At 39.2% G+C, this 12,399-nt stretch overlaps 1 protein-coding gene across 11 annotated transcripts in view; it reads right to left on the minus strand.

The window, feature by feature from the left end:
• Positions 1 to 12,399, minus strand: part of EYA1 (EYA transcriptional coactivator and phosphatase 1) — a 165,400-nt gene that overhangs the window by 79,197 nt on the left and 73,804 nt on the right. For 5 of the 11 annotated variants that reach the window (XM_030943509.1, XM_030943510.1, XM_030943511.1 and 2 more), the window contains 3 exons: positions 5,553 to 5,602; positions 4,005 to 4,132; positions 2,133 to 2,195 (listed from right to left, as the gene is read on the minus strand). In XM_030943509.1, the coding sequence (XP_030799369.1) occupies positions 2,133 to 2,195; positions 4,005 to 4,132; positions 5,553 to 5,602 (241 nt within the window). Of the gene's footprint in view, positions 1 to 2,132; positions 2,196 to 4,004; positions 4,133 to 5,552; positions 5,603 to 10,169; positions 10,988 to 11,079; positions 11,292 to 11,589; positions 11,790 to 12,399 lie in introns of those variants that run through there. The other 6 variants (XM_030943514.1, XM_030943513.1, XM_030943512.1 and 3 more) reach the window with 4 other exon arrangements.

Raw genomic sequence — 12,399 nt, forward strand, 5'->3', positions numbered from 1 at the left:
CAAATCAGATAGTCTCATAGTGGAGAGCTTTGACTGCCTTTGTGTCAGATCTCATTCTCATGTTGCAGCAGGTACTTAAAGAGTGAGAATAATTTTTTTCCAAAGGATTTTTGATGTCCAACTCCCTTTGAAGCCTCCCTTCCTATGTATCTTTGAAAATCTGATCTTCAATTTGTTATCCATTTTCCCTTCCCACTTGATATGACAATGCCTTCCCTCCTTCCTTCTTGAACACTCAAATAAAAGGGCAGTAGCAGGTCTGTACTGCTTAAATGAATGAAGTTGCTCAGAAAATAACAGCTCCTTCTCCCAGTTCTCATCTATTCTTTTCCATTTCAGTTGCATAAAACCTCATCATGACGGGCCACAGGCTTCTGTTTCTCACTCAATGCCATCCATCAGATTTGATTTACATTCTTAAGATAAAAGTAAAGATCACCATAGGCAGAAACTGGATGCAGTTGTCTGCCATGGAAAACAGATTTCCTACTCCTTTCAAGTTTACTGATTACTCACGGCCTTTCCCCTCTAAAGGGTATCCACCAAAGTGGGCACTGTGTTAGAATAGCCACCAGCTGTCTGATAAAACTTAATGAATGGCAATTTTATGAGCTTCTGTTGTTATTGTTCCTTTAACTCCTTCAGTATCAACCCACCATGGCAATTCACTGGCAAAGGAAGATTAGACATAAGGCAAAACTATGAACATTTTGATCCCTACTCCAATAATTTTTAAAGAGATTTTCTTAGGCAAGTTATACAAGGCCATAATTTTTATGGTGTCCAGTGCCTACTCTTTTCTACAATAGAGAGTATGCTGTGGAAATTTACTTAAAGAGAGCAGGAAAACCTCAAATACTGTAGTATTTATATAGTCAGCATCACCTTGGCATACTAGGCCTGATTTTTCTGAGTGCCTTTAGCCAGACATTTTAGTCCTCTGCATTTGATCCTGGGAAACTTCTGTCTGGTCAAGGTCTATAATTTCCTTGTTACTTCCCCGTCACTGAAGACCATGCTGCCTGGCCAAGAGAAGAATTTTGCTCTCTCAAAGTGAATTTAAGCACACAAAGAGTTATTATATATAAGCTGCATGTAGAGATTAAATTCAGACTCAATCGCACAACTAAATCCCCATTCAGTGCTTTGAAAACTTACAGCTAAGTATGAAGCTAAAAATATTAGCGAACAAAGTGAGCTATCTTCCAACCACATCCTCTTCCAGAAAAACATCAATAGAAGACAAGTCTGAAAATGTGCCTTAGAGGAATTAATGAACATTTGTTTGAAATGCAGCCATTTCACTTTGGGACAGGTTTTTTTTTTCCTTCTTCTTTCTTCTTCCCCTCCCCTCATCTAGTGAACATATCCTGTGCTTCAGGGTATGGAAACCTGTCAAAATCACACCCATAGTCAAATCAAATTTAACATATCTTTACAAGATATTTATAACATGCAAATACCTAGACGCCCTTCTTCTCAGTCACATAACGATCTCCTATGCTAGGGAAGGAGGGCTCTTTCACATTAGTGAGAATCTGTGCATGGTAGAAGTTGGTTTCACATATTATATTTGACATGTGAAGGTTCAACAACCCACATCTCCACTCCATGTGCAACAAACAAGCAAACCACACTGCAGCATCTAGAAAGAGTTGTTCAGCGAGCCCTTACAACCACATCCTTACAATCAGCCACTTCTGGCTCAGCAGGATTCTGCTTCAAGAATCCCAGAAAAAATAATTTAACTTCAACTTTCATTAAAAAAAAATAGGAAACTTTTGCTTCATTCACTCCACTCCTTCTTAAGTCTTTTAAGCAGCTCAAGGAGCCTAACAAAACATTTTCTCAAGATAAAACAGATAAGCTGTAAAAATTCCACCTTCAGACTCTTAGGCATCTGCTTCACTCACAAATTTTGTCTCTTGGCACACATCTCGTTCAGAAATAAATTATTCTACTAGTTTCTTTGAAAAACTTTTCATTCTTTGTCACTTAAGAGCAATCAGAGACAGGAATTTTCAAATTAGAGAGCTCAGAGCAGAATCGCCAAGCACAAGCTGTCTCTCAGGACACTTTTGGAACAACATCCAAAATCACATGCTGAGTGCCCACGCCTGCAGCACCCAAACCTGCAGGGCTCTGTGTGCTAGGGCTGAGCAGCCAGTCTGCAGTGCTGAGGAGGGTCATGTCACCTGAGGGAAAAGGGCAAACAAAAGAAAACTGTTTGGCTTCATCTCAGGAGGAAAACATCTAATGCAAGTTAGACCTTTCTGGGTAGAGTTCACTCAAAATTCTTTTAAACTGGAAAGTTGTAGTGTCAGACAAATAAGTTACCATGGTTTAATTGACTTCCTTCAAAAAACTCTGATACCTACCTAGAAGTTGAGATATTATTTCCAAAATGATTTTCTACCTGAGGTCAGTGCATTAATAGATACAACATATACCTCATTTCCTCAGGAAGTAATAATAAGCATTTCTCAGAGTGGATGCACACAGCACTACATGTCGAACAAAAAGTCAAGTCAGATGATGAATATCTTTCAATGTTTCAAGAAACACTCCCTAATTTTTTTTTGCTACAAAAGAACCTTCAAGTTGTATAGAAGGTACAAAAGCTCATGAAGTTTACAACAAAGGCTTCTGTGAGCTAAAGGAATTTCAATTTGAAAGGGCAATTTTATCCTGTACCAAAAGTGGTATATACCTGGCAATATGATATAAAAATATAATAACATATTTGTATATTTTAAAGGAAGAAGATTAATTTATGGACATAAAATATTTTCCTGCTTAAACTCCATGAGCACAGTAAGCACTTTATTTATCCTTTTAAAAGGGTTTGGTTTTTTTTACGGCTTAATATTTGATTGAAGCAATACTTTTACAGCAATAGCAAAAAGTAAATTACACACAAGTCTGGCACAAGTCCCTGTTAATCTGATAACCCATAAACTGTCCCCACTACCAAGGACTCCAATTACAATGAATAACAAAGATATGTGGGGAATTGGAGGGGGGGGGACAACATCTGTTTGATTGACATGTGCCTTTCCTGGAAAAATGCATGTCCATAATCCTAAAGAGTTTGACAGCACTACTACAACCCAGGGAAAAAAATTCATATCTTTGCTGCAACAGTTGTAGCAGTTTACCTATACATTTATGCTGAAGAGCAATACTGAACCTGCATGACTCTGTCTTCCAGTAATGTATTAAGTCTCTGTTCACACAGCCAGTTAAATGTCCCATATGATCTTTCCACTATTGCCATAGAAATGCTACAGGAAAGAGCATTTTTTGCTGCTCGTTGCATAAACCCTTCTGTGTTTCATTATATGTATTATTATATGTATTATAGATGTATTATATTACTGCCAAAGCTGTTAGGTTGTTCTGTTGTTAGTATTCTACTGAGAACAAACATAACTTATCAACTGCCTGACTGCTTCTTGAGAAATAGGTATCAGTTTACCCCATTGAATTACTACACCTGTTTGAATTTTGGTCACTCCATCAGAGCAGCAAGCTAGCCTGAGGAACTTTCAACACTCAGTTTTATTAGCCTGCTTGACAAAATTCTCATAGCCTTAGGAGCTTACAAAAAGTGAGACATAAAGAAATACCAAAATAGCAAAAAAGGCTGAAAAATTACATTTTGTACTATGGCAATTGTAAACACCTACTTCTTTTCTCTCATCATGAAACTTATTTTTCAGTTTTTTGACTTTTTTTTTAATTTAAGCTCTGCACATACTACCTGCTCAGTCCACTCAAACTCCATGAAAGAAACATAAACCTGTAATGAAAGCTATTGCTGAAACTTGATAATAGTAACTACTGATAAACATTGAACATTGCCTTTATGTAACATATGAATAAACACAGAACACCTAAAATAGTAAAACATTATATAGCACGCTGACTGTGAGAACACCAAAGATAAAAAGGAGAAAAAAAAACAAATTATGAAATACTGGAAAAAAAAAAGTCTGGCTCACCTTCTGTGCCATTGGGTGTCATGGAATTATTATTTATATGGGAGTTATCAAGTTTTGGACCACTGGGGGATTCACTACTACCACTTAGTCGTCTGTGTGGGCTGGCTAGATCCTGCATTTCCATAGACCTGAAAACAAGATGCAACCTGTTTTAGTGACATAAGTCAACATGAATTACAGAGGAACTGCCTTTATGAGATGCAGCCTGCTATTTATCAACATCCCAGAAACACTTAGTAAAAAATTAACTACTTTTCCCAACTTGATCTTTTCCAGTGCTTAACTCATGTCGTAGCCCCAAACATGAGTGGCCAGCTACTTTAATTATTTTTGCAGCTTGTAATTAAATAAAACCTAGATTCCAAGCACTGCACTTTAAAATTTGATGTAATCTCATATTTTTAAAATACGTACGAAGATGGAATCCCCAACATATGAAGACATATATTCTCTTAAAAACAAATTAACACTCAGCTTTTTCAAGATTTACCACTCAGTGGCAATATAATGGGCCTCCAAAACAAATAAAACACTTGAAGCAATTGTGGAAACCTATCATCTACTGACAGGGAATGAGATATTCCTGATGTATGTGTTTACTCTGGCAAACTACTTAATTGTTCCTCTGTTTCCTTTGAAACAAATGCAGCATTAAAACATTATTATGTCTGCTCACTTGTTTGCTTTGTGGATTACATAAAGCGTGCCCAACTGGGAAGGGATCTGCCCGACACACAGAGAGTCCATGCAGGCACTGGTGTGCCTGAGCACTCTGCTGTACCTCAGCAGCTGTCGCTCACTCAAAATGAGGAAAGAGCAATTCCCAGCTAAAGCAAAAATTAAACGTTTAAGCGGCACAAAAGCAGCTGAATATTTAAGATTTGTGCTTTCAATGGCCCTATATTAACAGGACAACAGCCATCACCACCATGACATATCCCTTGGTTGGTTTTGGGGCTTATCACTGAAGTTCCCTACCCTTCTGTTCCTTTATACCTAAAACTTTTGATATTGTATTTGACGTACTCATTCAAAGTAATTGCTCCCAGTAGAAACTTCATAGGTTACTGTGCCTCCAAGGCATTTGAACTAGTAATTTTTCAGTTTAAAAGTAATGCTTAGGCTCTTTTAAAGACTATTAAAATTATATATAAAATTACTCCTGCAGTAATGGTATAAATATTCCAAGGATCATTTCAGGTACAAAGCTTTTGTATTTTAACTGAAGTTTTATCACAGATTCTAAACGTAGATCCTTCATTTAATATTTCTTTACTGAAAATATGCTACACAAAAAGAAGAAGATGATACTGCAATGAGTTCAAAACGCCTGCATCGAATATAAACTCAAACAATTTAGTGGAAAAGTTACGTGCTCATGGTTTACAGACTTGCTTGCACACACGTAAAGGCTACGCTCCAGCACTTACTCATCTGCTTAAGTGAGAAACAAGAATAAATATTTTACTTATCACTTGAAGTTTAAAAAAAAATCCCCAACAATATAAGGCTCGCAAAAAATTAGCATTTTTTTGGTCAAATCCTTACCTGCAGCTTGAGGAAACAGCAACATCTGAACTGGTTTGGGACTTCTGCACCTGTAAACCAGGGAAACAAACAGAAGCGTCTATTACTCCACTTTACTACGAGGCCTTAATTTAAAGAAAGGATATCACTACGGATGACAATTCTGTCCTTTAAATCCAAAGGGAGAGGAGGAGGGTGCGGTGCCCCTGAAAGGCATATTGTCTTTAAATTGAAGGCTCAACTGTTGTTTCCCCGGCAGGTCTCTCTCCCTCCTCCCCGCGCCAGGGGACGGCAGCCAAGTGACGGGATAGTGATTCATCAGGGGCCCGTGACAGCTGCACAGGGGCTCAGCACTCCTCCCCCGGCACGGCTCGGCTCGGCTCGGCTCGGCTCTGCCCGCACTCCGCAAAGGTAACCCCGCCAAGGGCAGCACCAGCTGCTCCTGCCCCGAGCCCCGCAGCATCCTCCGCTCCTCTCATCCCTCCTTCCTCCTTCGGTCCTGACAGATCCTTGCCCTCATCACACTGGCTTTCTTCTTCCTTTGCTCCTCGCCATCCTTCCTCTGTGCCTGGGCCACAGGGAACCCACCAGTCAAGTTCACCCCAAAGGCGAGCTGGAGATGCTGATGGTATTTTTTGGGGAGGAGGGATAACAAGGGAGAATAGAGAATAACAAGGGGCTAGTCTACCTATGGTAAAGACCTTCACTATATAGCACACAGCCTGACAGCACCACCTCTAAAAGAAGCCCATCTCCAGCCATGTCAAATTAAAATAAAAACTCCACATGTTATTGCATAGTCTTACTCCTAAAAATTGCAGTTGCTAATGAGATTTCTGGTAAAATTACTTAAAAGGACACTTCTGGCTGAGGAGGCTGTAGAATTTAGCTCTGAGGTCGCTCATGTAGAAAAGGAATCTTTTTCCACTGGAAAGCCCACCAACATTTTTTTAGTTTAATCAAATGATTCCTTTTATAACTCAGGTGAGTAATAGTTTTCATATTCCATCAGAAAAACTCTGTTGCTTTACTAACAAACTTTAGGCAGTAACAATTGTCAGCAGGTGATAAAATTCAGGTGGAAATATACTCCTAGACACTGTTAGCTTAAAAGCACACGAAAGCTTCTCTGGGCAAGGTATATATCCTCCCAATGTCTGCAGTGAGGATCTTTCTTGTGCGTTTCCATTCAACCTGAACTGACATCTCTTAAATGATCTCAGAGCAAAGACAAGGGAGATGAGGCATTTTAAGTGCCATAAAAATCATCCAAGCAAATCCTACTTATGTGTCTGTAGGGTGGGTTTTTTGTTATTTTTAATCACAGACAGAATTACTACTAGCAAGAGTAAACAACTGCTAGGGGCAGTCAGGCAAGGAAGAACATTACAAATGATGTCAAGAAGCATGCAATAATGCATGCTGAAGAACATCAATCTTTTTATAACAGGGTACTTAAAGTACTGCATAACATGCTTTTCAATACATTGCTGCATGCCAAATCAAACTAGACTTGCAGATAGAGTCAAAACTCTGCATTTTGGTTTAAGGAATTTTTTTCCTCCTTAGTTCTTTACCCTAGAAACTGCTGCAGAGTGCCTTAGGATATGCTTCTGCTGTTACTTCTAAACACCTGGAAAAAATTATAGGTGAGAACTAAGTTTGCCTGCAGAGCTATCTTCACTCCCTCTTGCACAGGATCTTTTAAAACCCATCTTTTATAATAGAAAAAACTTCCTTTTTCAAATGGATGCTTTAACAAACCGATATTTTCCAACATGCACTACACAATTATTAATACTTGATTCAAATTTAAAAAAATGTAATCCTCACTATTTTAAGTACCAAATTTTTACAAAAATAGCAACTTCTGTACATTTGAAAATATATACATCATATGCATATATACATGTCCATGTATGTGCATAGCAAGAAAGATCTCATTAATGTATTTGTGGGACAGGGCAAAAAAAATAACCAGCTCATTCACAGTGAATTAAATATATACCTTAAATGTCCTACAACACTCCATGATTTGTGAAAGTTCATATCCACAATTTTCATTTTCATTAGACATACTTTAGATATATTCCTTTGTGTCTCAAGGATTATTTAAACCATGTGTTGCACGTTACCAAATTTAAAAATGACTCTTTAATCAAAATAACTTTAAAACAACTAATCCTCACTTAGGCTGGTCAGCTGAATCCACAGAGTGGTCCAGGAAAAATAAATCTACTCTCAAGAATGCGAATGCAGACAACAATTAGACACAGATGTGACTGAAATTAGTTACAGTTTACAAAATGCTACACTTCACATGCTTTCAGTTTTTTATGTGCAGTACAAAATTACAACGTAGTAAGGAACCACACTTATGACGACCAGTCAATTCATAGAATAAAAACATTTCTGGGTGGTGTGTGCTTGTGCTTTCTCTCATATATTCCCATTTTGTCAACAGGTTTCTGGGTAATTGAAGTTTGGCAACATAACTCACATATCAAATAAAAAGTGGGGGGAAAAAAACCCAAATGCTTGGCCTTATCTGGACAGAAATGGGTCACATTAAAAAAAAAAAAAATAAAGGAGCTGTCACACCCCCTTCATAGTCAATGCTCTGCTTAAACTAAAAATGCCTTATAGGCTAAATGGCATACATGTTCTTCTTAATACTTCAAAAACATTACTCTGTATAATTTGATTTTTCTCAGTAACATTCACATCTTTCTCCCTAATACAGACTGCAGATTGGGCACTATGTAGTACATGGCGAGACAAAAAGGACAGTGATAGCAAAGCTACTTAAAATTCATCCATTTAAGAATCTTAAATCAGTAACATCAAATTCTGATTAGTTAATGAGGTCTTTTAAGTTTGCCCTTTTTTCTAATTAAATTTATAATTCTTCACAGATGTAGGTTTTGTTGATGTTCAATTTGTCTCTCTCATTTTGTTAAACCTCACATAGTACTTCACCAATCCACTGAATAGCCACATTAAATCTGTTAATACCATGCTCTTCAACCCCAGAAATTATTTCCAGAAGGCAAACTTGCTTTGAGAGATCATCAAACAAGACTTAAGGTACACATTTTATCACATTTTCCCTACCACAGAGCTCAGGATGCAGAGGAAAATTCATGACTTTTGCACTGTTTATTATACTTTGCTAAATTACAAATCAAAAGCATCTGACAGAAGATCATGTATGAAGCCAAAAAGTTAATAATGTTCTGTGAAAAGTAAACTGTAAATGGGAAGAGATTCTAAATTTCAGCAGCACAGAGCAAATAAAATGTAGGTACTTGTCTAAATTACAGGTTTTCCAGAGTATTTTTGCTTGCTAGGAGCAATTTTTTTAATGGCTATAATTTAAAACATTTTTCCAGCTGAAAAGAAATTTTCAAAGTGAAAAAAAGAATTTAACCCAGAAAACTATAGCCAGCACACACGTTTTCTCTTAAAATACAGTTCTACTTTAAAGAAGCAAATTTCAAAGACAATGGTAGTTTTCAAATGAGGGTGTTCCTTCTTAGGGAAAAAAAAAATCTGTCATTTTTAGGAAGGGGTGGAGGGAGGGAGGGAGGGAGGGAAAGGGACTTTTTTCCCAACAGCACTCTTTACCTCTCTAAAAGTGCAATGCAGTCAGTATCTACTGACATAATGGCTTCAACAGCCAAAATGTTACAAAACTAAAATGCAAACTGGCTGCAGAAAGGCACCTTGCTGGCAACCCAGGAAACTTGGTAATGCTTTCACTCTTCCAATAATCATATATTGCTGGGCTCCAAGGGGCTGGGCTTTTCCATTGGATATTCACATCAAAGACAAATTGTACTTATTAAAGCAAAAGCAAGTAATTGCAGTTATTAAATTTTTAATTGCCAGTTTAAATTCTTCTGAAGTGCTATCCTGTGTACTCATCTCATACACTCATGAATGAAACATTTTGAAATCCCAACACTTTCTTCCCCTCAAGAAAGAAATACTACAATGTGACAATGCTCCTATTATGACCAGCCATTTAAGAATGTCTTTCTGCTTTTCCAAGATTTTTTTTGGCTCCTGAGAAATATTTCATACTTATTGCAATTCAAACAAAATGATTACTCATTCTTTTTATCTCCTAAGGTGAAGCATGACTCAAGCCGTCTGTCACTGCGCAGAACTGCTGAGCGGGGATGGCTGCTCATTTCCAGACCCTTCCAGGCCTTGGGAAAACTCTGACAGCAGCGAGGTGCTTGGCTAAAAACTGCATGTCATAGGTTTGGGAGCAACATGAAAACGCTGTGTGCATACGTATTTATACACCTGAAATTCTGTAATGCGCTTGCACACGCTTATACCAATGTACTTTTACCAATGCATATCCATATCAATACTAGTCATTTATTTGACACCTCAAAACAGTAGTCTGCGTTCCGGCAGATGCTTTGCGAACCATCTCAGTATGGGTTGGAAAATAAAATAATCTTTATACATGGTATCTAATGTTAAAAACTTCCAATGATACACTACACCACATTTCCACTTCTTATTCCAAATTTCCTCCGGTGCTCATTTTTAAATTTAAACAAACTACACGAAACACACTATCATTACTTTTCCCGGAAAGCTTTTATCTCTTCCGCTTACCTCAGTTTTGAATGTTTGCTTACAGAAGAAAGAAAACCACACCAAACCCCAACCACCTTGAAAGAAGCATTTTTAAGTGCACTAACACCTTATTTTTCCAGAATCAATCTTGCACTGTAAAGACCGGTCTTTCCTCTTGGTGTTTGAAACACCAAGAGAATGTTTGGTGGGTCTTGGTTGCTCAAAAGGAAGATGTAAATGTAACAAGACTTCAGAATGTCTTTAACTTCCTTGTTCTAAGATCACCGTTCTGAATAAGCCACCTAAAATGTCAATAAACGTCAGATATTTCAGTTGTGTAGATGTTTATTCAGTGATCTTGAAAAGTTCTCCTGTGGGGAGCTGCATGTTTTCCTTGGTGTTTGGAAACTTTAAACATATTAAGCGAAAGGATTTCCTGCTTCAGAAAGCACTGTCAAAATCTCTGTCAGGCATTCTTCCTCCCAATTTTCTTTATTATTTTTCTCACGCTCTCATGTCTCTTTCAACAAGATCTGCTGCTTTCGTACCGTACGTGCCTCTTTCCATCCCCCATTTAACATCTCCCCATCACGTTACTCCTATCTGCCGAACCATTAGCGCTAGAGGAAATCAAACAGGAGAATCCCCAAACCTGGCTGATCACAATAAACAGAACCTCCTAACATCTGTTTTGTGGGAAGCCTACAAACCCCAACCTGAACTACGGCCAAAATTAATGCTGCACCCAGTGATTTATAATTGAGCGCCGCTCTCCTCCGGCGCGGCAGAACGCGCGGAAAGCGCCGCTGCCCTCGGCGCCGCCCGGGACCCCGCTCTGCTCGGCAGCCGGGCTGCGGCAGGGCCCCTTTCCCGCTGCTGTCCTCCCTCCCTCCCGGTGCTCCGCCCGTCCCGCGGCTGTCCCGGCCGCTGTCCGTGCCCCGGTACTCACGGTGCCGCTCCGCGGTCAGAGCGCGGCGGGCGCGCCTCCCATGGCGCGGCGGGGCAGGGGCGCCCCGGGCCGGGCCGCGCCGGGCCGGGCTGGGCAGACAAAGCGCGGCCAGGGGAGGCTGCCTGCAGCCCCGCCGTCTGTTTGCTCAGCCGCGTGTGTCTGCCCAGGCACTGCCTGCGGGCACGCCGCCGCTCCCGCGCCCGCTTTCCTTCTCACTCCCCTTCGCTTTTTTTTTTTTTTTTTTTTTTTTTTTTTTTTTTTTTTTTTCTTCTTTTCCCCTTTGGGTTTTGTTTTTGTTTTTGTAATGCAAACCGCAGCTATTCTCTTGTCCCAGCCTTATTGGTTTAAAAGCAACAACTGCAACGAGGCTTGCGCGGTCTGAAGTCAGCCTTTCCTGCACGGGCGAAACGCAGCCGGGGCTGCCGCGCTCCGCCGCGGAAACTGCGCGCCCCCGGCCGCCCCCTGCCCGGCCGCCAGGGCCCCCCATCCTTGCACCTTCCTCAGCCTCACCCCAGAAAAACTCCTGAAAGTCCCGCGGGTCCCTCCTCATTTAGAAAGTTGAATTGTTCGTAGACGCGTCCCCTCTTGTAAACTGGGTTTAAACTAAAGCCGCCCTAATAGAATAACCGGAATTACACTAACATTGTATCAATGAGAGAAGCTAAACAGGGATACTCATAGAGGCTCTTAAGCGTACAACCAGCGTGCGCGTCCGGACATGCCGTTTTGATTGGATATGTAACAGATTTGTTCTCAAATATCTGAGATTCTTGCAACCTTGTAAAGAAAGGGTCTGCTAAAACTATTTAAGCTACCCTTCTCCAATTTAAGGGTATTTATTAAATAAAATATCTGGAACTTTTAAAATGGTTTAAACCGCTTAAACCATTAAATATCTGTAAGCCTAAAAACAATAGCAAATATAGTCAAATCCGTATTTTAATTATTACTAATCGCTTACTAAAGATTTAAAATTTGAAACTGTATAAAATCTGTTTCCACAGACCATATACATGTTTCAAAAGAAGGGAGAGATGGCTGTATAGAGTTAAATTTGTGCATTAAGTAACCTTAGCTTTTACCAATCAATAGGTAATTAAGTAATTTAATTAGTAAGCCATTAAACTGAAATGGGTTTATGATGCTTTTCTATTACAGAACTTTTAGTTGCTCATAATTTAAAAAAACCCAAAACCTAACTCTTTCAAAAATACATACATTATGTTAAAAAACATTATAACATATATAGTAACTAAATTTGACCAGCATTCTCCAGAGCATTTCCACTATGCAGACAGTATCTTTAATTCCATGTAACGC

Source organism: Camarhynchus parvulus, chromosome 2, assembly GCF_901933205.1.
Source record: "Camarhynchus parvulus chromosome 2, STF_HiC, whole genome shotgun sequence".
In the NCBI taxonomy this organism is placed as follows: domain Eukaryota; kingdom Metazoa; phylum Chordata; class Aves; order Passeriformes; family Thraupidae; genus Camarhynchus; species Camarhynchus parvulus.